The 27244-nt window shown below is 47.0% G+C and overlaps 1 protein-coding gene across 1 annotated transcript in view; it reads left to right on the top strand.

The window, feature by feature from the left end:
* LOC106585885 (protein unc-13 homolog B) overlaps positions 1-24750 on the top strand; it is a 49431-nt gene extending 24681 nt beyond the window's left edge. The window contains exons 8-17 of the mRNA XM_045706824.2: positions 16195-16283; positions 16702-16839; positions 17161-17284; positions 20109-20153; positions 20668-20739; positions 21216-21363; positions 21701-21757; positions 21874-21966; positions 23230-23389; positions 24337-24750. Of these exons, the coding sequence (XP_045562780.2) occupies positions 16195-16283; positions 16702-16839; positions 17161-17284; positions 20109-20153; positions 20668-20739; positions 21216-21363; positions 21701-21757; positions 21874-21966; positions 23230-23389; positions 24337-24619 (1209 nt within the window). The 3' untranslated portion in view covers positions 24620-24750. The remainder of the gene's footprint in view (positions 1-16194; positions 16284-16701; positions 16840-17160; positions 17285-20108; positions 20154-20667; positions 20740-21215; positions 21364-21700; positions 21758-21873; positions 21967-23229; positions 23390-24336) is intronic.
* The last annotated feature ends 2494 nt before the right edge of the window (positions 24751-27244 follow it).

Raw genomic sequence — 27244 nt, 5'->3', positions numbered from 1 at the left:
CCTCTTCATCATCTAGGTCAATACAGCCCTCCCTCTTCATCCTCTAGGACAATACAGCCCTCCCTCCCTCTTCATCCTCTAGGTCAATACAGCCCTCCCTCTTCATCCTCTAGGTCGATACAGCCCTCCCTCTTCATCCTCTAGGTCAATACAGCCCTCCCTCTTCATCCTCTAGGTCAATACAGCCCTCCCTCTTCATCATCTAGGTCAATACAGCCCTCCCTCTTCATCCTCTAGGACAATACAGCCCTCCCTCTTCATCCTCTAGGACAATACAGCCCTCCCATTTCATCATCTAGGTCAATACAGCCCTCCCTCTTCATCCTCTAGGTCAATACAGCCCTCCCTCTTCATCCTCTAGGTCAATACAGCCCTCCCTCTTCATCCTCTAGGACAATACAGCCCTCCCTCTTCATCCTCTAGGTCAATACAGCCCTCCCTCTTCATCCTCTAGGTCAATACAGCCCTCCCTCTTCATCCTCTAGGTCAATACAGCCCTCCCTCTTCATCATCTAGGACAATACAGCCCTCCCTCTTCATCCTCTAGGTCAATACAGCCCTCCCTCTTCATCCTCTAGGTCAATACAGCCCTCCCTCTTCATCATCTAGGTCAATACAGCCCTCCCTCTTCATCCTCTAGGACAATACAGCCCTCCCTCCCTCTTCATCCTCTAGGTCAATACAGCCCTCCCTCTTCATCCTCTAGGTCGATACAGCCCTCCCTCTTCATCCTCTAGGTCAATACAGCCCTCCCTCTTCATCCTCTAGGTCAATACAGCCCTCCCTCTTCATCATCTAGGTCAATACAGCCCTCCCTCTTCATCCTCTAGGACAATACAGCCCTCCCTCTTCATCCTCTAGGACAATACAGCCCTCCCATTTCATCATCTAGGTCAATACAGCCCTCCCTCTTCATCCTCTAGGTCAATACAGCCCTCCCTCTTCATCCTCTAGGTCAATACAGCCCTCCCTCTTCATCCTCTAGGACAATACAGCCCTCCCTCTTCATCCTCTAGGTCAATACAGCCCTCCCTCTTCATCCTCTAGGACAATACAGCCCTCCCTCTTCATCCTCTAGGACAATACAGCCCTCCCTCTTCATCCTCTAGGTCAATACAGCCCTCCCTCTTCATCCTCTAGGTCAATACAGCCCTCCCTCTTCATCCTCTAGGTCAATACAGCCCTCCCTCTTCATCCTCTAGGACAATACAGCCCTCCCTCTTCATCCTCTAGGTCAATACAGCCCTCCCTCTTCATCCTCTAGGTCAATACAGCCCTCCCTCTTCATCATCTAGGTCAATACAGCCCTCCCTCTTCATCCTCTAGGACAATACAGCCCTCCCTCCCTCTTCATCCTCTAGGACAATACAGCCCTCCCTCCCTCTTCATCCTCTAGGACAATACAGCCCTCCCTCCCTCTTCATCCTCTAGGTCAATACAGCCCTCCCTCTTCATCCTCTAGGTCAATACAGCCCTCCCTCTTCATTATCTAGGTCAATACAGCCCTCCCTTCATCCTCTAGGACAATACAGCCCTCCCTCTTCATCCTCTAGGCCAATACAGCCCTCCCTCTTCATCCTCTAGGTCAATACAGCCCTCCCTCTTCATCCTCTAGGTCAATACAGCCCTCCCTCTTCATCCTCTAGGACAATACAGCCCTCCCTCTTCATCCTCTAGGTCAATACAGCCCTCCCTCTTCATCCTCTAGGACAATACAGCCCTCCCTCTTCATCCTCTAGGTCAATACAGCCCTCCCTCTTCATCCTCTAGGTCAATACAGCCCTCCCTCTTCATCCTCTAGGTCAATACAGCCCTCCCTCTTCATCCTCTAGGTCAATACAGCCCTCCCTCTTCATCCTCTAGGACAATACAGCCCTCCCTCTTCATCATCTAGGTCAATACAGCCCTCCCTCTTCATCATCTAGGTCAATACAGCCCTCCCTCTTCATCCTCTAGGACAATACAGCCCTCCCTCTTCATCCTCTAGGTCAATACAGCCCTCCCTCTTCATCATCTAGGTCAATACAGCCCTCCCTCTTCATCCTCTAGGTCAATACAGCCCTCCCTCTTCATCCTCTAGGTCAATACAGCCCTCCCTCTTCATCCTCTAGGTCAATACAGCCCTCCCTCTTCATCCTCTAGGTCAATACAGCCCTCCCTCTTCATCCTCTAGGACAATACAGCCCTCCCTCTTCATCCTCTAGGTCAATACAGCCCTCCCTCTTCATCCTCTAGGACAATACAGCCCTCCCTCTTCATCCTCTAGGACAATACAGCCCTCCCTCTTCATCCTCTAGGTCAATACAGCCCTCCCTCTTCATCCTCTAGGTCAATACAGCCCTCCCTCTTCATCCTCTAGGTCAATACAGCCCTCCCTCTTCATCATCTAGGACAATACAGCCCTCCCTCTTCATCCTCTAGGTCAATACAGCCCTCCCTCTTCATCCTCTAGGTCAATACAGCCCTCCCTCTTCATCATCTAGGTCAATACAGCCCTCCCTCTTCATCCTCTAGGACAATACAGCCCTCCCTCCCTCTTCATCCTCTAGGACAATACAGCCCTCCCTCCCTCTTCATCCTCTAGGACAATACAGCCCTCCCTCCCTCTTCATCCTCTAGGTCAATACAGCCCTCCCTCTTCATTATCTAGGTCAATACAGCCCTCCCTTCATCCTCTAGGACAATACAGCCCTCCCTCTTCATCCTCTAGGCCAATACAGCCCTCCCTCTTCATCCTCTAGGTCAATACAGCCCTCCCTCTTCATCCTCTAGGTCAATACAGCCCTCCCTCTTCATCCTCTAGGACAATACAGCCCTCCCTCTTCATCCTCTAGGTCAATACAGCCCTCCCTCTTCATCCTCTAGGACAATACAGCCCTCCCTCTTCATCCTCTAGGTCAATACAGCCCTCCCTCTTCATCCTCTAGGTCAATACAGCCCTCCCTCTTCATCCTCTAGGTCAATACAGCCCTCCCTCTTCATCCTCTAGGTCAATACAGCCCTCCCTCTTCATCCTCTAGGACAATACAGCCCTCCCTCTTCATCATCTAGGTCAATACAGCCCTCCCTCTTCATCATCTAGGTCAATACAGCCCTCCCTCTTCATCCTCTAGGACAATACAGCCCTCCCTCTTCATCCTCTAGGTCAATACAGCCCTCCCTCTTCATCATCTAGGTCAATACAGCCCTCCCTCTTCATCCTCTAGGTCAATACAGCCCTCCCTCTTCATCCTCTAGGTCAATACAGCCCTCCCTCTTCATCCTCTAGGTCAATACAGCCCTCCCTCTTCATCCTCTAGGTCAATACAGCCCTCCCTCTTCATCCTCTAGGACAATACAGCCCTCCCTCTTCATCCTCTAGGACAATACAGCCCTCCCTCCCTCTTCATACAGACAATACTGAGAACTAGAGCAACCGTAGACGCACGGTAAAGACTCAGGCCTATACGGCACACATCAGTGTATACAGCACATGACAAATGAGAGGGAAACGTATTTTCAGTTCCATATGCACAGCCCTTACATACATCTTACCCTAGGGAGCGAGGAAGTGAATGAGTGTGCTCGACTAAATACAGAAATGCGTCCCAAATCGCACCCTATTCTCTAAATAGTGCACTACTTTTGACCAGGGCCCTATGAGCCTATGCACTACCTAGGGAATAGGGTCCCATTTAGGAGGTTTCCAGGAAGATTATCATTAGCGCGAGTGCCATAGGCTACTGCTGTTCAATAACTGCTGAGTGATTGCCCAGTGACTCAGCAATTTCCCATTCAGGAAACGGTTCAGTTCTGGCTCGCTGAATTGTTCTCATTTGAGCCGTGACAGAGAGAGAGACGTTATTTAATCCCTAAATCAGCCTGAGTCACAGGGATCTGTTAATAAGATTGAGAATCCCTCCGATTGGTGGGTTTATTAAAACCTACCTAGGGCTGTTACGGTGACAGGGCTATTACCGCCACAGCCCTAACCTCACCTATGTTACATATTGATCCTTACCTGGTATCTGAGTCTGTTAGATATTGATCCTTACCTGGTATCTGAGTCTGTTACATATTGATCCTTACCTGGTATATGAGTGTTACATATTGATCCTTACCTGGTATCTGAGTCTGTTAGATATTGATCCTTACCTGGTATATGAGTCTGTTACATATTGATCCTTACCTGGTATATGAGTGTTACATATTGATCCTTACCTGGTATATGAGTCTGTTACATATTGATCCTTACCTGGTATATGAGTGTTACATATTGATCCTTACCTGGTATATGAGTGTTACATATTGATCCTTACCTGGTATATGAGTGTTACATATTGATCCTTACCTGGTATATGAGTGTTACATATTGATCCTTACCTGGTATCTGAGTCTGTTACATATTGATCCTTACCTGGTATATGAGTCTGTTACATATTGATCCTTACCTGGTATATGAGTGTTACATATTGATCCTTACCTGGTATCTGAGTCTGTTACATATTGATCCTTACCTGGTATATGAGTCTGTTACATATTGATCCTTACCTGGTATATGAGTGTTACATATTGATCCTTACCTGGTATATGAGTCTGTTACATATTGATCCTTACCTGGTATATGAGTCTGTTAGATATTGATCATCATAGTTTAATGTAATTTGTCTTATTTATGTCCTTTCCTTTGTTTCCTTTCCATTCTACACCCCCCCCCAATACAATACAGTAAATGACCCCCCCCCAGTACAATACAGCATTCTACACCCCCCCAATACAATACAGTAACCTACCCCCCAGTACAATACAGCATTCTACACCCCCCCCAATACAATGCAGTAATCTACCCCCCAGTACAATACAGTAATCTACCCCCCAGTACAATACAGTAATCGACCCCCCCCCCAGTACAATACAGCAATCTACCACCCAGTACAATGCAGTATTCTACACCCCCCCCAGTACAATACAGCATTCTACACCCCCCCAATACAATGCAGTATTCTACACCCCCAATACAATACAGTTTTCTACATGCCCTCAATACAATGCAGTATTCTACACCCCCGAATACAATACAGTATTCTACTTCACCCCCAATACAATACAGTATTCTGCACCGCCCAATACAATACAGCATTCCACCCCCCCATACAATACAGTATTCTACACCCCCCAATACAATACAGTATTCTACACCCCTGTCACGTCCTGGCCAGTATAAGGGTTAATTGGTATAGTTAGTTTGGTCAGGACATGGCAGAAGGTATTTGTTTTATGTGGTTCGGGGTGGTGTTTTGGTAAAAGGGCGTTTGATTTAGTATTTCCGGGTTTTTGGTTTATGGTCTATGTTTATGTATTTCTATGTGGAGTCTAGTGAGTGTGTTTCTATGGTTGATTAATTGGGGTTGGGACTCTCAATTGAAGGCAGGTGTTTTCTCTTTGCCTTTGATTGAGAGTCCCATATATTTGGGTGTGTTTGTCATTTGTGGAGATTGTTTCTTGTCTAGCGTATGTGAGCCTGAGAAGACTGTCTATATCGTGAGTTCGTTTTGTTATTTTGTATGTTCATTTTGAGTCTAATAAATGTTCAAGATGAGCCAACACAACTCTGCTGCATATTGGTCCTCCTTTTCCGATGATGATTTCGCCATATCGTCTGACGACGACGAAATCCCTGACAACCCCCCAATACAATACAGTATTCTACCCCACCCAATACAATACAGCATTCTACACCCCCCATACAATACAGTAGTCTACCGCCCAATAAAATAATATATTTGCCCCCCAATACAATACAGTATTCTACACCCCCCCATACCATACAATCATCTATTTCCCGCCCAATATAATACAGTATTCAACCTACAATACAATATTCTACACCCCCCAATACAATACAGAATTCTACACCCCCCCATACCATACAGTCATCTATTTCCCGCCCAATACTATACAGTATTCTACCCTACAATACAATATTCTACACCCCCAATACAATACAGTATTCTACCCCCATACAATAATCTATTCCCATCCCAATACAATACATTAGTCTCTACCTCCCAATACAATACCGTTTTCTACATACCCCTCCCCACAAAACAATACATTATTCTCCACCCCCTCAATACAATAATCTATTCCCCCCAATGCAATACAGTATTCTGCACCCCCTACTACAATACACAATTCTACACCAATCCACCCAAAACAATACATTATTCTCCACCCCCCAATACAATACAGTTTTCTACACCCCCCCCCCAATATGATGAATTATTCTACACCCCTCCCCCAATACAATATTCTACACCCCTCCCCCAATACAATACAGTATTCTACACCCCCCAATTCAATAATAATTTCCCCCCCCCCAGTACAATACAATATTCTACACCCCCCAATACAATACAGTATTCTACACTCCCCAATACAATACAGTATTCTACACCTCCCCAATACAATACAGTGTTCTACACCCCCCCAATACAATACAGTATTCTACACCCCTCCCTCCAAAACAATACAGTATTCTTCCCCCCCAATACAATACAGTAATATATCCGCCCCATACAATACGGTATTCTACACTCCCCAATACAATACGGTATTCTACACTCCCCAATACAATATTCTACACCCCCCCTCATAAAATACAGTATTCCATACCCCCCAATACAATATTCTACATCCCCCCTCATAAAATACAGTATTTCATTCCCGCCCAATACAATACAGTTTTCCATTCCCACCCAATACAGTATTCTACCCCCCCCCCCCCCCCCCCAATACAATACAGTATTCTACCCCCCAATACAATACAGTGTTCTACCCCCCAATACAATACAGTATTCTCCCCCAATACAATACTGTATCCTCCCCCAAAAAATACAATACAGTATTCTACCCCGCAATACAATACCATATTCTGCCTAGCAACTCAAACCATTAGAAACGAGAACACATTGTGCTTTATAGTGTAATGTAAATCACATAAAATATGATTGTGAACATGTGGTTTCTGCTAACCTCAGCCCACTCAACTGTCTTATCCCCCTCGTCTTTTCTGTTTTCTATTTCATTTTCTGTCCCTCTGGATAGATTGACCCCACAGTGGGCATGAAGAAGGTAAGCTATGGTAGAGACCAGTGGTGTAAAGTACATAAGTAGTACTTTCAAGTATTTTTACTTAAGTCGTTTTTTTGGGTATCTGTACTTTAATTTACTATTCATATTTGAACAACTTTTACTTTTACTTCACTACATTCCTAAAGAAAATAATGTACTTTTTACTCCATACATTTCCCTGACATCCAAAAGCACTCGTTACATTTTGTCAGGAAAATTGTCCAATTCACACACTTATCAAGAGAACATCCCTGGTCATCCCTACTGCCTCTGATCTGGTTTACTCACTAAAGACGTGCTTCGTTTGTAAATGATGTCTGAGTGTTGGAGTGTGCCCCTGGCTATCCGTGACTTAAAAAAGAAAGAAAATGGTGCCGTCTGGTTTGCTTAACATAAAGAATTTAAAATGATTTATAACTTCACTTTTACTTTTGATGCTTAAGTATATTTTAGCAATTACATTTTACTTTTGTAATAAATTAACACAATCTTAAAACCAAATACTTTTAGACTTTTACTCAAGTAGTATTTTAGTGGGTGACTCTCACTTTTACTTGAGTCATATTCTATTAAGGTATCTTTACTTTTACTCAAGTATGACAATTGGGTATTTTTTCCACCACTGGTAGAGACCAGGGCAGACAGGTTGAGACGGTCCAGTCTCTGTCTAACAGCTTTAGTAGTGCAGAAACACACATGAGTGTGTGTATTAGAGTTTTGTGTTGCAGTTGAAAAGTGCTCTCCTTCAGTGTTTTCCCAAAGGGGTGTGTGTGTGTGTGTGTGTGTGTGTGTGTGTGTGTGTGTGTGTGTGTGTGTGTGTGTGTGTGTGTGTGTGTGCGTGCGTGCTTAAACCTCTACCCAGACTTGTGGATTTTAGCAATTCACGTTAAAATAATCTCTTTTTGCTGTGATATCTTTAACAATAAAGTACTGTACCTATAGTTTTCTTAGCACCTTGGGTGTGAACCACAAGCCGATTCTATTAAACCTGTGTGTGTGTGCGTGCGTGCTTAAACCTCTACCCAGACTTGTGGATTTTAGCAATTCACGTTAAAATAATCTCTTTTTGCAGTGATATCTTTAACAATAAAGTACTGTACCTATAGTTTTCTTAGCACCTTGGGTGTGAACCACAAGCCGATTCTATTAAACCTTTTGGATTAGAATGTTTTGTGTGCCTTTCCTATTACAGTGATTCTAACTGCTGCTATGACTACCACAGAGAGAAAACCTTGAATGTCTAGAGTAGACGTGGCTAGTTAAGAACCCTTGTCTTACAGTACTCTATAATAACAGGTCGCCCACTGGTATGTGCTGTGTACTACTCTACATTCTGTTAGGAGCAGGGTCTTTCCACCCTCTATTAAGACAGATCAGAAATGACAAGAGGTAAAGAGGGGAGAATGTCTGAAGGGTCGACTCTGGGATTGAACCCTGGTCTCCAGCGGTGAGTCACATAATGTCTCGAGAGCAGCCCTTTCCCTTTCCCCGGGGGGGGGGGGGGCAGGGTCCATTCCAAACCGGGTCAATTGGAGGGCTGGACCAGTGAATGGATGAGGTTTGAGGTCAATTCAAATTTAAGGCAGTCGATTCTGGAAGTACACTGAAAATACAATTCAATAATAGAAAAAAAAGGCATTTATTTTCAATGACTTCTTGATAAACTGAAAACGGAGAAGCTATTTATTTAAAAAGTGACTGCCTTCAATTGGAATTGAGCCCAACCCTAGAATGAATGAGAAGTCAGGAGTTGTTGTTATCAGTAGGCTGGTGGATGTTTTCCAGCCTGCGGAGCTCAATCAGTGTGCTTTACCATGTAACATTAGAGTAAAGTGGAGAGCTGTGGTCCCTTGATGAACGACTACACTCAGGACCAAGACTAATACAGAACATATGGGGCATCCTTCTGTAAGAAGGAAATAAACAGCTGAAGTGTGCATTGTGTAGAGGGGTATCATTTAGAGCTGTGTTGAGTCATCTAAGTGGGAAGGATATTTTTGTTGAATTGTGTCACTGATAGAATAGGTCACTACTAATGAAAGTCATTTACAATGGCAGGTAAGTGGAACGTTTACATATTGAGTCACTGCACAGGTATAAGATGTGAGTCGAGCCCTAACTACACAGGGAATGCATGACTAACCTGCCATTATGTCTGTCTCTCTCTCTCTCTCTCTCTGTCTCTCTGTCGGTCTCTCTCTTTCTCTCATACTCTCTCCCTCTTTATCTCTCCCCCCTCTCTGTTTCTCTCTCTCTCTCTCTCTCTCTCTCTCTCTCTCTCTGTATCTCTGTCTCTCTCTCGCGGTCTCTCTCTCTGTCTCTCTGTATCTCTGTCTGTCTCTTTCTCTCTCTCTCATACTCTCTCCCTCTTTATCTCTCCCCCTCTCTGTCTCTCTCTCTCTCTCTCTCTCTCTCTCTCTCGGTCTCTCTCTCTGTCTCTCTGTATCTCTGTCTCTCTCTCTCTCTGTCTGTCTCTCTCTGTCTCTCTCTCTCTCTCTCTCTCTGTCTCTCTCTCTCTGTCTCTCTGTATCTCTGTCTGTCTGTCTTTCAATTCAATTCAATTCGCTTTATTGGCATGACGTAACAATGTACATATTGCCAAAGCTTATTTTGTATATTTACAATATAAAAATAGATACAAATGAGAATCAAAATGGTCAACGGGACAACAGTAACAACAATAACCAAGGGTCAAAATAACCATACATTCAACAATAACAATAGCCATACAGTAGAGTACATGTGCAGGTTGATTGGTCTGTCAGACACTGTCCCTCAACTTATGGCAGGCAGCAATGTAGTGCGCTGCCAACCCACAGCTCTCTGCGTCCTCCCCCAACAGGACGGGTAGCCTATCCTCAACAGAGAGGTCTTTAAAACCTTGAATAAGGGTTTCAAATTTGGGAAAATGACACTCTCTAAATGTCTCAGGTTCTGCTGTTGTGCAGTGGTTGCACAGCCTTTCCTCTACAGGGAGCCAGGTTTTCCTGTGTCTACCCTTCTCAATGGCAAGGCTGTGCTCACTGAGCCTGTACTTTGTCAAGGTTTTTCTAAGGTTTTGATCAGTAACCATGGTCAAATATTTAGCCATAGTGTTTGTGCTTGTGTTTCCCAATAAGCAATGTAGTTTTGTTTTGACTGTGTTGTAATTTGGTTTATTCTGATTGATTGGATGTTCTGGTCCTGAGGCTTCAGTGTGTTAGTAGAACAGGTTTGTGAACTCAGCCCCAGGACCAGCTGGAATAGGGGACTCTTTTCTTTGCTCAGCTCTTGGCATTGCAGGGCTTGGTAATGATATGAGAGGGGGTCACTGTATTTTAGATGTTTCCAAAACTTAATTGCTCTTTTTTTAGTTTTTATTATTAGTGGATATTGGCCTAATTCTGCCCTGCATGCATTGTTTGTAGTTTTCCTCTGGACATGTAGGAGAATCTTACAGAACTCTGCATGTAGGGTTTCAATGGGGTGTTTGTCCCATTTGATGAAATCTTGTTTTGCAAGTGGACCCCACACCTCGCTGCCATAAAGTGCAATTGGTTCAATGACATATTCAATTCGTTTTAGCCAAATTTTAATAGATATTTCAATTTGAATTTGCTTTTTAATGGCGTAGAATGCCCTGCGTGCTTTCTCTCTCAGTTCATTCACTGCCTCATTAAGGTGTCCTGTTGAGCTTATTTTTAAACCTAAGTAATTGTAGTGTGTACAGTACTCTATATATTTTGTACCAATTGAGAACTTTGGTCTAATTCCCTGAGATCTGGATCTTCTCTAGAAAATCATTATTTTAGTCTTTTTGGGGTTTACTGCCAGGGCCCAGGTCTGGCAGTACTGCTCTAGCAGGTCCAGGCTCTGCTGTAGGCCATGTGCTGTGGGTGGCAGCAGGCATAGGTCATCTGCGAAGAGTAGGCATTTAACTTCTGAATTGTGGAGACTAACACCAGGGGCTGAGGATTTTTCCAGAATAGTGGCCAATTCGTTAATGTAAATATTGAAGAGTGCAGGGCTCAGATTGCAACCCTGACGAAGGCCCCGCCCCTGGTTAAAGAATTCTGTTATTTTCTAACAATTTTAATGCTGCACGTATTGCCAGTATACATTGATTTAATTATGTCATATGTTTTACCCCCTACACCACTTTAAATAACTTTGTAGAACAGTCCTGTATGCCAAATAGAATCAAATGCTTTTTGGAAGTCGATAAAGCAAGCGTATATTTTGGTATTATTTTGGTGGACATGTTTATCTATCAGGGTGTGTAAGGTGTAAATATGATCAGTTGTGCGATGTTTTGGTATAAATCCAATTTGGCTTTTACTCAAGACATTGTGCTTATTAAGGAAGTTTAGAACTCTTACATTGATGATACTACAGAAAACCTTCCCCAGGTTACTGTTCACACAAATGCCTCTGTAATTGTTAGGGTCAAATTTGTCTCCGTTCTTAAAGATTGGGGTTATGAGTCCTTGATTCCAGATGTCAGGGAAATAACCTACACTCAGGATCAAATTAAACTGAAATTTTGCACTAGTGATTTTGAGCATCTCATTTAGGATGCCATCAGGTCCGCATGCTTTTTTAAATTTGAGAGCCTGAAGTTTCTTATAGAGCTCCTGGTCAGTAATTGTGGAGTCCAATGGATTTTGATTGTCCTTTATAGCTTTTTCTAATCCATTCAACTTCTCATGAATTTGGCGTTGTTCTGCGTTTGTGTCAATTTGAACGGTGTTGTAGAGTGTTTTGAAATGGGTTGTCCATATGTCACCATTTTGTATCGCTAATTCCTCTTGTTTAGATTTTTTGAGTTTTTTCCAATTTTGCCAAAAGTTGTTTGTGTTTATGGACTCCTCAATTAGTGTCAGCTGCTTGCTGTTGTACTGTGCTTTTTTGGTTCTGAGTGTACGTTTAAAGTCTCAAAGTAATGAAGGCGTAATTCACCATTATTTGGGTCTCTGTGCTTTTGGTTGGATCGTGTTCTAAGTTTTTTCCTTATAATTTTACAATCTGCATCAAACCAGTTGTCATCTGTGATTTTTTTTATTTATTTTTTAATCAATTTCAATTGTGCTTCTTTTGCCGTTTGCCTGAATATATAGTTGATGTTTCGTACTGCTAGATTGATGCCTTCTTTACTGTGAGTGAATGTGGTATCCAGAAAGTTATCTAAGAGTGTTTGGATATTTTGGTTCCAGGTTGCTTTCTGGTAATCTTCTGTGCTGTTTTGGGCCCATCTGTATGAATTTCTGATGTTGTACAGCTTACTGGGCTGTGAATGTGTGGTTGTTTCCATGTCTGTTCTTTTGAGAAACAATGTAATTTGGCTGTGATCAGACAGAGGTGTTAGTGGCTTGACAGTGAATGAGCTGAGAGAGAAAGGGTCCATGTCTGTGATCATATAGTCTACTGTACTGTGGCCAAGAGGTGAGAAGTAGGTGAATCTCCCCAAAGAGTCCCCCCGTAACCTACCATTGACAAAGTACAGACCCAGGCTTCTACAGAGCTGCAAAAGATCCCTTCCGTTTTTGTTGACGGTGCTGTCACTGTTGTCTCTATGGGGGAGATTAAGACTGTTAGAAACAGTATGGCCTGTAATAAAGCTGTCCCCTCGTGTGCTCGTTAGATCAGGTAGTGTTTCTGTGCGCGCATTTGTGTCCCCACAGAGGAGCACATTTCCCTGAGCCTGGAAATGGCACGTCTCTTCCTCAAGGCTGGGGAAGATCTCCTCTGAGTAATATGGGGATTCTGAGGGGGGGATATATATTGCGCAAAGGAACACATATTTTTCTGTCAGTACAAGTTCTTTTTTTAGTTTTAACCAAATGTGATATTTGCCAATTTTGAGGGGATCAATTAGATTTTGTAGTTCGGATTTGTACCAAATGATCAATCCTCCAGAGTCTCTGCCTCTATTGACAGAGCTGTGTTTCTGTGATGGCACAATGACCTCTCTGTAGCCTGTGGGACAGTGAGTGACAACGTCAGCCTTACACCATGTCTCCTGCAGAATGATGATGTCAACATCTTTAAGATTTTTGTTGGACTCCAGTGTTAAACTCTTCAGACCAAAGGTTGATGAGTTTAGGCCCTGAATGTTCCACATGCTAACTGATAGGTTGATGAGTTTAGGCCCTGAATGTTCCACATGCTAACTGATAGGTTGATGAGTTTAGACCCTGAATGTTCCACATGCTAACTGATAGGTTGACGAGTTTAGGCCCTGAATGTTCCACATGCTAACTGATAGGGATTTCATGTTGCAAAAAGAAAGAATAGCAGTCAGAAATACAGTAACTACTAACTAATAAGTTGTTAAGAGTGAGATAAACAGGATATCAGCTAACATTTATTCTGTTATATTTATATATATATAAATATTCCTATTCATTGAACAAGTAAATTCTAGTACAATAGGTGTGTGTGTGTGTGTGGTGTGTGTGTGTGTATGCGTCCGTGTGTGTTTAGTGCAGTTTAGTGCAGATGTATTGGAGGAGCTGTTTAATCTCACTTAATCCTACAGGGTTCTCCTGTCCTCTGATGACCTCTGCATAGCTGCGCTGGTCCTGCTGTTGGGCCCTGTGGAGTGGAGGGGGGCCAGTTCTGGGCCTTGGGGCTTCCTCTCTGGTCTGGTAGAGATGGTGGTCTGGTGCGGGATAGTAGGCTGGGCCCGGTCCAGTCTGGCTAAGCCGATGGAAGTGGTGATGCTCTGGGGGTGGGTGGGGCCTGTGGGGTGCACTGGGTCTGGTGTGGCGTTGAAGGGGCCTGGGGCTCCTTAGTGGTATGGTAGGGGTCTCTGGGTGCTCCTCTGTCCAGTGCGGCATGGGGTGTTTGTCTACCAAGTGCCACGTCCTTTAGAGACTTGGCAAACATCCCTACTGTCTGCTTCCTCAGGTGGGAGTGGTCGTGCAGATGCTCTGGGGTGATTGTTGGGTGGTGAGCAACGTGTACGTTCGGGAGTAGGCCACACCCTCTGGTGATGTCAGCGTTGACTTTCTGAATGGTACGGGGATGAAAGTCTTTGCGGGGCAGCAGAGTGGAGATGGTGATGTGGGAGTTGGGGAACCACTCAGAGGCCCTCTCTGCTACTCTGTTGACCAGGCTGCCTACTCTCTCCTGCTCCTCTCGCAGGTTGTTGGTGCCGGTGTGAATAATGATGTGGCCTGGTGTGCCAAAGTCAGGCTGGGACAGGATATGGAGTGCATCCTGTGTTTTTGGGCACCATATTTTGCACACCTTGTGTTGGGGGAAGAGTTTATATTCTTGGATGAATTTCCCATTTGAGTCAATGAGGATGGCCACCTCAGTGGGTTTTACCAGATTAGTGCGTTTACAGTCTGGGGCTGGAGTACACAGGGCCTGTGTACATGGAGGGGTGTGTGGGGGTGTGTCAGGGGGGGGGGGCAGAGAGCTTCTCTCTGTAGTAGGTGTCTCTATGTGGGCCTCTTTGTTGACTGGGGGTGTGGGTAAAGTGTTGTCGGTATGGGGGGGGATTGTGGGTAAAGGTGGGTCAGGTGGGTGTCTCTACAGTCTGTTCTCTGTGCTGTAGCACCCTCTTGATGACAGACAACTCCTTTGCCATCTCCTCCTTTACCTGCACTAGCTCTTTCCTCATGGTGGCCTTTACCTCCTCAAGCGCTGTGGTAAGGCTCTCTCTCAGCTCCTGGACACAGTTCTTCAGCTGGGTCCTGCACTGGTTGATCTGGTCCTGTAGAAGCTCTGTGTCTGGGCTGGTGGTGGTGTAGCTGGGGGGCTGCTCCTTCAGCTCAGTAACCCATACTTCTAACAGAGCCAGCCTGTCTCTCAGCAGGCTGATGGTAGTGTGGTCTTGGCTCTGGTGGTTGTAGGCAGGCAGGGGGGAGGATAGCCCTGCTGTTGGGGTGCCTGAGGTGAGGGGAGAGGTCGGGGTGCTGTCCTTGTCTTTTTTGCTTTCCGCTATCTTCGTTAGGGTGGGGGAAGTCCTGCACAACAGAGCTGAGTGCAGCCTCACTGCCCTGGACCATGATAGTGCCGTTCTGATACATGTTTACCGTCAGAAACCTGTTTTCCTGGTCCTTATCGCTGTCCTCAAAAATGTGGATTTGCCTTCACTTGCAGATGCCTTTCTTTGTGATATAGCTGAAATGCCTGGTTACAGCTGTATGCCAGGCAGTAGTGTGGTCTGTGTAAAATAACAGGTTTGTAACAGTCCCATTTTGTGAGCAGTCGGCAAACAAAGTCTCTGGGTTCTCCCTCAGAATTCTGTGTTTAAAGTTGATTCTTCCCTTCTCTGATTTGATTTCTGCTGGGTATTCAAAAAACAACGGCGAAAATCTCTGTCTCTGCCGTTGCTGTCGCTGCTAGCGCTGCCTCAGTGGCCATGTTGCTATGGTTACCACCAGTAAACGGTTAGAGCTAGACGGTAAGCTAGCTGACAGATTTGAATTTGGCTAGCTACCACGATGAAGATTGACAGAGAGTGAGTTAAAAGACCAATCTTTTCCTCCTGTGTTGATCTTCAGTTGTACAATTTGATTACCTATACATTTTTTGCTAATTTAGTCGTGTCAATCTCGCTCTTAACAACCAAAAAGTTATAACAAGTCAGGAGCTGTTCTTCTGCATGACTTCTCTCTCTCTCTCATACTCTCTCCCTCTTTATCTCTCCCCCCTCTGTCTGTCTGTCTGTCTGTCTGTCTGTCTGTCTGTCTGTCTGTCTGTCTGTCTGTCTGTCTGTCTGTCTGTCTGTCTGTCTGTCTGTCTGTCTGTCTGTCTGTCTGTCCGTCTGTCTGTCTGTCTGTCTGTGTCTCTCTCTCTCTGTGTCTCTCTCTCTCTGTGTCTCTCTCTCTCTGTGTCTCTCTCTCTCTGTGTCTCTCTCTCTCTGTGTCTGTCTCTCTCTCTGTGTCTCTGTGTCTGTCTCTGTTTGTCTCTCTCGCTCTCTGTGTCTCTCTCTGTCTCTCTCTGTCTCTCTCTCTCGTTCTCTGTGTCTCTTGCTCTCTGTTTGTCTCTCTCTCTCTCTCTGTGTGTCTCTCTCTCCCTCTGTCTCTCCTCTCTCTTTCTACCATCTCTTTTTCTCTTTCTCTCCTCTCTATGTCGCTCTCTCTCAAGCTGGACTCCGAGGCAGCGGACATCTTGAATGACCTGCAGGTCAAACTGACCACTGTCCTGGACAACCTGAGCTCCATGTTTGGCAAGAGGTGAGCAAATCAGAAACACCCACAACCCCCCTCTGCGCTCTCATCCACCCTGTCCAATCAATCGTGTCCCATCCACACAGGTACCTCAGGGTCAGTAGTAGATCCTATTCTAAATGGACCTCTAGAACCTACTCCACAGGCCCTTGTGGAGATCTGAGAGAATCTGACAGATCTCTTTGGTAATAGATCCACATTGCCCTCTGATAAGTTAGGTGGAAGTTTCACCATGTTGCTTATAGTGTACCTTTCAAATCCCCTGAGTCAGTAGTTCTGTGTCTGACAGACTGTCACCTGTAACCTTCTGTTGTAGCTTCCAGGTCCGTCTTACTGGCTGCATGCGTATAGATGGCTGTAGCAGTGTATCTGTAGTAGCGTTGTGGTATTGTAGTTCTGTATCTGACTGCGTCCTTCTCTATAGCTTCCAGGCACGTCTGACTGTCTGCATGCATCAGATGGCTGAGATCCTGTACCAGATCACAGGTCATCCTAACCGCCAGACGGCCGAGGCCGACGCTGACAACATGCTGCGGCCTCTCATGGACTTCCTGGATGGAAAGTGAGTGAGGCTAACACATGGTCGGACGCCATTTTGGTGCAGAGATGGGCTTGTACTGTACATTCATACAGTTGCCATATGGGCAGCAAAAAAAGATGCAGTTTCCTAGGCAATGCTATTTTGGATGGTAGACTTGTGTGTGAGAGTTTCACACTGAGACCATGTTGGATCAAGTAGTATCTTGTGACAGAGCAAGCTTGCACACAAGGGAGTTGGTTCTGGTCTCTGATATTGTGTAAAACATGCTACTGTCTGTAACTGGGGAAAGAGGTTAGAGTGGGGCTCAGTGTTTCTGTGTCTCTCTTTTCCCTATAACCCCAGTCTGAGTCTGTTTGCTGACACCTGTGAGAAGACGGTTCTGAAGAGAGTACTGAAGGATCTGTGGAAGATCGTCCTCAGCAGCTTGGAGAAGACCATCATCTTACCTCAGAGCAACAATGGTTTCGTAAGTCTATCTGCCCTCCTCACAAATCTGTGTATACCAACAGTCTACCTGCATGACCCTCTAGACCTCCTGTCTTCCATCAGACAGTCTACCAGCACCCTGTAGACCTCCTGTCTTCCATCAGACAGTCTACCAGCACCACCCTGTAGACCTCCTGTCTTCCATCAGACAGTCTACCACCACCCTGTAGACCTCCTGTCTTCAATCAGACAGTCTACCACCACCCTGTAGACCTCCTGTCTTCCATCAGACAGTCTACCACCACCCTGTAGACCTCCTGTCTTCCATCAGACAGTCTACCACCACCCTGTAGACCTCCTGTCTTCCATCAGACAGTCTACCACCACCACCCTGTAGAGCTCCTGTCTTCCATCAGACAGTTTACCAGCATCACCACCCTCTAGACCTGTCTTCCATCAGACAGTCTACCAGCACCATCCTCTAGACCTCCTGTCTCCATCAGACAGTCTACCAGCACCAGCCTCTAGACCTCCTGTCTCCATCAGACAGTCTACCAGCACCAGCCTCTAGACCTCCTGTCTTCCATCAGACAGTCTATCAGCACCATCCTCTAGACCTCCTGTCTTCCATCAGACAGTCTACCAGCACCACCCTCTAGACCTCCTGTCTCCATCATCAGACAGTCTACCAGCACCACCCTCTAGACCTCCTGTCTTCCATCAGACAGTCTACCAGCACCACCCTCTAGACCTCCTGTCTCCATCATCAGACAGTCTATCAGCACCATCCTCTAGACCTCCTGTCTTCCATCAGACAGTCTACCAGCACCACCCTCTAGAACTCCTGTCTTCCATCAGACAGTCTACCACCACCACCCTCTAGACCTCCTGTCTTCCATCAGACAGTCTATCAGCACCATCCTCTAGACCTCCTGTCTTCCATCAGACAGTCTACCACCACCACCCTCTAGACCTCCTGTCTTCATCAGACAGTCTATCAGCACCATCCTCTAGACCTCCTGTCTTCCATCAGACAGTCTACCAGCACCACCCTGTAGACCTCCTGTCTTCCATCAGACAGTCTACCAGCACCACCCTGTAGACCTCCTGTCTTCCATCAGACAGTCTACCAGCACCATCAACCTGTAGACCTCCTGTCTTCCATCAGACAGTCTACCACCACCCTCTAGACCTCCTGTCTTCCATCAGACAGTCTACCACCATCCTCTAGACCTCCTGTCTTCCATCAGACAGTCTACCAGCAGCACCCTGTAGACCTCCTGTCTTCCATCAGACTGTCTACCAGCACCACCCTCTAGACCTCCTGTCTTCCATCAGACAGTCTACCAGCACCACCTTGTAGACCGCCTGTCTTCCATCAGACAGTCTACCACCACCCTCTAGACCTCCTGTCTTCCATCAGACAGTCTATCAGCACCCTGTAGACCTCCTGTCTTCCATCAGACAGTCTACCACCACCCTGTAGACCTCCTGTCTTCCATCAGACAGTCTACCAGCACCACCCTCTAGACCTCCTGTCTTCCATCAGACAGTCTACCACCACCCTGTAGACCTCCTGTCTTCCACCAGACAGTCTACCACCACCCTCTAGACCTCCTGTCTTCCATCAGACAGTCTACCAGCACCCTCTAGACCTCCTGTCTTCCATCAGACAGTCTACCAGCACCACCTTGTAGACCGCCTGTCTTCCATCAGACAGTCTACCACTACCATCCAGACCTCCTGTCTTCCATCAGACAGTCTACCAGCACCACCCTGTAGACCTCCTGTCTTCCATCAGACAGTCTACCACCACCCTGTAGACCTCCTGTCTTCCATCAGACAGTCTACCAGCACCACCCTGTAGACCTCCTGTCTCCCATCAGACAGTCTACCAGCACCACCTTGTAGACCTCCTATCTTCCATCAGACAGTCTACCACCATCCTCTAGACCTCCTGTCTTCCATCAGACAGTCTACCACCACCATCCAGACCTCCTGTCTTCCATCAGACAGTCTACCAGCACCACCCTGTAGACCTCCTGTCTTCCATCAGACAGTCTACCAGCACCACCCTCTAGACCTCCTGTCTTCCATCAGACAGTCTACCACCACCACCCTGTAGACCTCCTGTCTTCCATCAGACAGTCTACCAGCACCACCCTCTAGACCTCCTGTCTTCAATCAGACAGTCTACCAGCACCACCCTGTAGACCTCCTGTCTTCCATCAGACAGTCTACCACCACCCTGTAGACCTCCTGTCTTCCATCAGACAGTCTACCAGCACCACCCTCTAGACCTCCTGTCTTCCATCAGACTGTCTACCAGCACCACCCTCTAGACCTCCTGTCTTCCATCAGACAGTGTACCAGCACCACCCTGTAGACCTCCTGTCTTCCATCAGACAGTCTACCAGCACCACCTTGTAGACCTCCTGTCTTCCATCAGACAGTCTACCAGCACCACCCTCTAGACCTCCTGTCTTCCATCAGACAGTCTACCAGCACCACCCTCTAGACCTCCTGTCTTCCATCAGACAGTCTACCAGCACCACCCTGTAGACCTCCTGTCTTCCATCAGACTGTCTACCAGCACCACCCTCTAGACCTCCTGTCTTCCATCAGACAGTCTATCAGCACCATCCTCTAGACCTCCTGTCTTCCATCAGACAGTCTACCACCACCATCCAGACCTCCTGTCTTCCACCAGACAGTCTATCACCACCCTGTAGACCCTCAATATGTTTTATTGGACATATAAAATAACCAGATGTCACTAAGTTTCCAGTGTTCTCCCTACCCCAGTCCCTCACCCTCCTCTGACCATTGAGCACAATGCCTGATGATGTTTCTTATGTCTCCAGGGAACTCAGATTCTGACTGCTGCCAAGGGGCTGTCCAACCTGAAGGTACAGACCACTTTATCTCCTTCCTCTATGGCTATACTGTAGATACACCTTCTGTTTACAACCAAGCGTCACGGTTGGATATCTCTGTTCACGGACCTTAACACACTTCCAGTGAGTGATGACCATGAAAACATAGCAGACAGGTAGCTATAGTTATGATCAACAGGGACATTATTCTTCTGACTTCGTCTAGATCTATTTTGGGATGTTTGACCTTGTCTCGTTGGCTTGCTAGCTTGGTAATCAACCCTCTGATGACATCGTCGATGTTGTCGACGATAACCAATCTGACTAAGTGTTTGTTAACTCGCGTGGAGCTCGATCTGAAGTTGTATGAGGTCATATTCAAGCTGATGTAAACAAGATCCTTTCAGGTGCGAAACTACACACACACACAAATGGTTCTACAAGTTGAGCTGCTCTCCTGTGCCAGGATATCCTTAGCTGTTTTTTTATTGAGTTATTGCACACAGTGGGCGTGGCTAATGCCTGTCTGTTACTCTGGTTGCCATAGGGAGGGGGCGAGGCCAAAAGCCTTACTCCCAAACAGTGTGTCATAATGGAGGCTGCGCTGGAAACTATTAAGGTAAAAACACACACACGTACGCACATCACACATACACACATACACACACATCACACATACACCCACATCACACATACGCACATCACACATATCCTCAAACAAGCTTACACAAACATACATTTGTGAAAATGCACTAACATGGTCTCTCTCTCTCTGTCTGTCTCTCTCTGTCTCTCTTGCGCTCTCTGTCTCTCTGTCTCTCTCTCTGTCTCTCTCTGTCTCGCTCTCTGTCTCTCTCTCTGTCTGTCTCTCTCTCTGTCTCTCTCTCTCTCTGTCTCTCTCTCTCTCTGTCTGTCTCTCTCTCTCTCTGTCTCTCTGTCTCTCTCTCTCTGTCTCTCTGTCTCTCTCTCTCTGTCTCTCTGTCTCTCTCTCTCTGTGTCTCTGTCCCTCTGTCTCTCTCTGTGTCTCTGTCTCTCTGTCTCTCTGTCTCTCTCTCTCTCTGTCTCTCTCTCTCTGTCTCTGTCTCTCTCTCTCAGCAATACTTCCATGCGGGCGGTAATGGTCTGAAGAAGACCTATGTGGAGAAGAGTCCTGAGCTGTCTAAGCTGAAATACACTCTGTCCCTCTATTCTCAGAGCACTGATGCACTGATTAAGACCTTCGTCACCACACAGCACACACAGGGTGAGACACTCTCACTCACCCACACAAACACACAGTTTGACTGATGACAACCTTCTGTATTGATGCACTTCCACTAACGTGCCAATAGAGGTCAGCAGAGTTTTCACTTTTCTTGTTTTCCTGTTTTTCGCTCTCTCTGATTATCTCTCTCTCTCTCCTAATATCTTTCCCTCTCCCTTTCCCTCTCTCTCTGTCCTAATATCTTTCCCTCTCTCTCTACTAATATCTTTCTCTCTCTCTCTCTCTCTCTCTCTCTCTCTCTCTCTCTCTCTCTCTCTGTCTCTCTGTCTCTCTCTCTGTCTCTCTGTCTGTCTCTCTGTCTCTGTCTCTGTCCCAGTTCATAATGAGATGGGCATCAGGATTACTCCAAGTGAGAAGGTTTTGCCTGAAAGAGGTAAGTTACTGTAGTAAAGATTGGTGTCTCTGTTCGTTCTGTATGATGTACCACAATATGTTTTGTTATCAATGGAGATAAGAGTTCGTAATAATGTGATGTCGGTTAACCCTCAGGTTCAGGAGCGGAGAAGTCTATTGGTGAGGCCCAGATCCAGATAGACATGGTGCCTCCAGGCAAAGACAAGATCCACAAGGTCAACATCAGAGGTGAGCCAGACATACCACTACACCTATTCTGTCCAAATCTGTCCTGTCCAATCCTGTCCAAACCTGCCCTGTCCTATCCTGTCCAAATCTGTCCTGTCCAAATCTGTCCTGTCCTGTCCAATCCTGTCCAAACCTGCCCTGTCCAAATCTGCCCTGTCCTATCCTGTCCTATCCTGTCCAAATCTGTCCAATCCTGTCCTGTCCTGGACAACACGTGAAAACACCTCATAACTCAGTCAATTTCAATCAATCTCTGAACTTTCATCCATCACCTTCAGTCTACCGCTCTCTTAAACCCATTCCCTTTGTTTCTCATATGTTATTCTCTCTCTCTCTCTCTCTCTCTCTTTCTCTCTCTCTCAATTTAAAGGCCGTTATTGGCATGGGAAACATATGTTTACATTGCCAAAGCAATGGTTACCCTTTTCTTGTGTTAACAGGTCACAAATCTTGCTGCTATGATGGCACACTGTGGTATTTTACCCAATAGATATGGGAGTTTTTTAAAATTGTGAATTGTTCTCGAATACTTTGTGGGTCTGTGTAATCTGAGAGAAATATGTGTCTATAATATGGTCATACATTTGGCAGGAGGTTAGGAAGTGCAGTTCAGTTTCCACCTCATTTTGTGGGCAGTGTGCACATAGCCTGTCTTCTCTTGAGAGCCAGGTCTGCCTACGGCGGCCTTTCTCAATAGTACTGTAGCTATGCTCACTGAGTCTGTACATAGTCAAATCTTTCCTTAAGTTTGGGTCGGTCACAGTGGTCAGGTATTTTACCTCTGTGTACTCTCTGTTTAGGGCCAAATAACATTCTAGTTTGCTCAGTTTTTTTTGTAAATTCTTTCCCAGTAATGATCTTTTTCTCATTATTTGGTTGGGTCTAATTGTGTTGCAGTCCTGGGGTTCTGTGCATTAGGTTTGTGTTTGTGAACAGAGCCCCAGGACCAGCTTGCTTAGGGGACTCTTCTCCAGGTTCATTTCTCTGTAGGTAATGGCTTTGTAATGGAAGGTTTGGGAATTGCTTCCTTTTAGGTGGTTGTAGAATTTAACGGCTCTTTTCTGGATTTTGATAATTAGCTTGTATCTGCCTAATTCTGCTCTGCATTCTCTCGCTCTCATTCTATTCCCCCTCCCCCTTCTCTCTCTCTGTCTCTCTCTCTCTCATTCTATTCCCCTCCCCCTTCTCTCTCTCTCTCTCTCTGTCTCTCTCTCTCATTCTATTCCCCTCCCCCTTCTCTTTTTCTCTCTCTCTCTGCTCCAGTGATAGCAGTGAATGATATGAAGTGGCAGACATCAGGGATGTTCCGTCCCTTTGTGGAGGTCAATATGATTGGTCCACACCTCGCTGCCCAGAAGAGGAAGTTCACCACCAAGTCAAAGAACAACAGCTGGACAGCCAAGTACAACGAGGCCTTCCAATTGTGAGTTCTTAACACCACCGAGTTCCCACTCAAAATCTTTAGGTCACACTTCACATTCATTTCAAAGTTTTGTAGAGCTTCCCTCAGATTTCCTACTGAACAGCAACCAAAACATTCTCAATTTTTGGATAAACTAATGTTGAACCCATTCTACCTCTACTCTCTCTCCCTCTGTCCCTCTTCCCTCTCTCTCCCACCCTCCTTCTCTCCCTCTGTCCCTCTCCTTCTCTCTCCCACCCTCCTTCTCTCCCTCTGTCCCTCTCCCTCTCTCCCACCCTCCTTCTCTCCCTCTGTCCCTCTCCTTCTCTCTCCCACCCTCTTTCTCTCCCTCTGTCCCTCTCCCTCTCTCCCACCCTCCTTCTCTCTCCCTCTGTCCCTCTCCCTCTCTCTCCCACCCTCCCTCTCCCTCTCTCTCCCACCCTCCCTCTCCCTCTCTCTCCCACCCTCCTCTCTCTCTCTCCCTCCCTCCCCCAAAACATTCTCAATTTTTGGATAAACTAATGTTGAACCCATTCTACCTCTACTCTCTCTCCCTCTGTCCCTCTCCCTCTCTCTCCCACCCTCCTTCTCTCCCTCTGTCCCTCTCCTTCTCTCTCCCACCCTCCTTCTCTCTCCCTCTGTCCCTCTCCCTCTCTCTCCCACCCTCCCTCCCTCTCCCTCTCTCTCCCACCCTCCTCTCTCTCTCTCCCTCCCTCCCCCACCCTCCTTCTCTCTCCCACCATCCCTCCCTCCCTCCCCCACCCTCCTTCTCTCTCTCTCTCCCTCCATCCCTCCCTCCCCCACCCTCCTTCTCTCTCTCCCTCCATCGCTCCCTCTCTCTCCCACCCTCCTTCTCTCTCTCTCCCTCCCTCCCCCACCCTCCTTCTCTCTCTCCCTCCATCCCTCCCTCCCTCCCCCACCCTCCTTCTCTCTACTCCCTCCCTTTCTCCCCCTCACCTCTCCAACAGTATCCTGGGTAAGGAGTCTCCAGACTGCTATGAGCTGCAGGTGACGGTGAAGGACTACTGTTTTGGCCGGGCCAACCGTGTTGTGGGCGTGGCCGTGGTCCAGCTGAGGGATGTAGCTGACAGGAAGTCATGCGTGTGCTGGTGCCCACTGGGTAGAACCATCCAGAAGGACGAGACGGGCGTGACGGTGATGCGTATCCTGTCTCAGCGGGCGGCCGACGAGGTGGCCAAGGACTTTGTCAAACTGAAGGATGAGACACGCCCTGTAGAGGAGGGGAGATGATGATGGGATGAGGAAGGAGGAGAGAATGAGAGGGGAGAGAGGATAGGTAGAGGAGATGAGGAGAGAAGGAGAGGAGAGAAGGAGGAGAGAGGATAGGTAGAGGGAAGGGGGAGAGAGGATGGGTAGAGGAAAGGAGGAGAGAGGATGGGTATAGGAGAGAGGGGGAGAGAGGATGGGTAGAGAGAGAGGGGGAGAGAGGATGGGTATAGGAGAGGGGGAGAGAGGATGGGTATAGGAGAGGGGGAGAGAGGATAGGTAGAGGAGAGGGGGAGAGAGGATGGGTAAAGGAGAGGGAGAGAGAGGATGGGTAGAGAGAGAGGGGGAGAGAGGATGGGTATAGGAGAGGGGGAGAGAGGATGGGTATAGGAGAGGGGGAGAGAGGATGGGTAAAGGAGAGGGGAGAGAGGATTGATAGAGGAGAGGGGGAGAGAGGATGGGCAGAGGAGAGGGGGAGAGAGGATGGGCAGAGGAGAGGGGGAGAGAGGATTGATAGAGGAGAGGGGGAGAGAAGATGGGGAGAGGATTGATAGAGGAGAGGGGGAGAGAAGATGGGGAGAGGATTGATAGAGGAGAGGGGGAGAGAAGATGGGGAGAGAGGATGGGCAGAGGAGAGGGGGAGAGAGGATGGGCAGAGGAGAGGGGGAGAGGATAGGTAGAGGAGAGGGGGAGAGGATAGGTAGAGGAGAGGAGGAGAGAGGATGGGTAGAGGAGAGGGGAGAGGATAGGTAGAGGAGAGGGGGAGAGGATAGGTAGAGGAGAGGGGGAGAGGATAGGTAGAGGAGAGGAGGAGAGAGGATGGGTAGAGGAGAGGGGGAGAGGATATGTAGAGGAGAGGAGGAGAGAGGATGGGTAGAGGAGAGGGGGAGAGAGGATAGGTAGAGGAGAGGGGGAGAGGATAGGTAGAGGAGAGGAGGAGAGAGGATGGGTAGAGGAGAGGGGAAGAGGATAGGTAGAGGAGAGGGGGAGAGGATAGGTAGAGGAGAGGAGGAGAGAGGATGGGTAGAGGAGAGGATAGGTAGAGGAGAGGAGGAGAGAGGATGGGTAGAGGAGAGGATAGGTAGAGGAGAGGAGGAGAGAGGATGGGTAGAGGAGAGGGGAAGAGGATAGGTAGAGGAGAGGGGAAGAGGATAGGTAGAGGAGAGGATAGGTAGAGGAGAGGAGGAGAGAGGATGGGTAGAGGAGAGGGGAAGAGGATAGGTAGAGGAGAGGGGGAGAGGATAGGTAGAGGAGAGGGGGAGAGGATAGGTAGTGGAGAGGAGAGGATGGGTAGAGGAGAGGGGGAGAGGGGGAGAGAGGATAGGTAGAGGAGAACTTCTCGAGATGGAGTTTGAAGAGGAGACTCGCCCGGGTGGAAGAGAGGGAGATGAGCATCAACATATAAGTTGCCCTTAGGCAAATGTTTAATTTCCTGCTTCCTGGTCCTCTGTGCCAATGAGATGGCCTGTAGCAGGCACATGACTGATGAGGGAACAATCAGAGACTTTCACTGTAAGCATCAATGTAGTGGAGTGTGACAACACCACCACTGTTGAATTTATAACACACACACACACACACACACACACACACACACACACACACACACACACACACACACACACACACACACACACACACACACACGTAAATTATTGTCTGTTTACTGTGCCAGTATCAGAACAGTCTAGGCCCTACAGGTATGTTCTCTACTTTTATATACTACTGGCTACAAGGATGAGACTGACTCCCAGAGCCCACCACCCTGACCTAACCTGTGATGAAAACACATGGATTTGACATGACCTGTCTACAAGTGCCATCCCTATGCTGTAGAGAGTAGGGTGACGTACTAGAGTGACAGAGCCTGCTAGGTGACAGGGTGTGGTAGAGAGTAGGGTGACGTACTAGAGTGACAGAGCCTGCTAGGTGACAGGGTGTGGTAGAGAGTAGGGTGACATACTAGAGTGACAGAGCCTGCTAGGTGACAGGGTGTGGTAGAGAGTAGGGTGACATACTAGAGTGACAGAGCCTGCTAGGTGACAGTGGGTCAGTGTGTAGTAGAGAGTAGTGTGAGGTGTACTGTCAGGAATATATGTTCCCAAACACCACAGAGTTTAGGAGAGTGTTTCCATACACCACAGAGAATATGAGAGTGTTCCCATACACCACAGAGTTTAGGAGAGTGTTCCCATACACCACAGAGTTTAGGAGAGTGTTCCCATACACCACAGAGTTTAGGAGAGTGTTCCCACACACCACAGAGTTTAGGAGAGTGTTCCCATACACCACAGAGTTTAGGAGAGTGTTCCCATACACCACAGAGTTTATGAGAGTGTTCCCATACACCACAGAGTTTATGAGAGTGTTCCCATACACCACAGAGTTTATGAGAGTGTTCCCATACACTACAGAGTTTAGGAGAGTGTTCCCAAACACCACAGAGTTTAGGAGAGTGTTCCCATACACCACAGAGTTTAGGAGAGTGTTCCCAAACACCACAGAGTTTAGGAGAGTGTTCCCATACACCACAGAGAATATGAGAGTGTTCCCATACACCACAGAGAATATGAGAGTGTTCCCATACACCACAGAGAATATGAGAGTGTTTCCATACACCACAGAGAATATGAGAGTGTTTCCATACAC

This window comes from Salmo salar, chromosome 24, assembly GCF_965601325.2.
Source record: "Salmo salar chromosome 24, fSalSal1, whole genome shotgun sequence".
NCBI classification, from domain to species: Eukaryota; Metazoa; Chordata; class Actinopteri; order Salmoniformes; family Salmonidae; genus Salmo; species Salmo salar.
The sequence above is the reverse complement of the archived record's forward strand: the minus strand, read 5'-3'. Positions and strand labels throughout refer to the sequence as shown.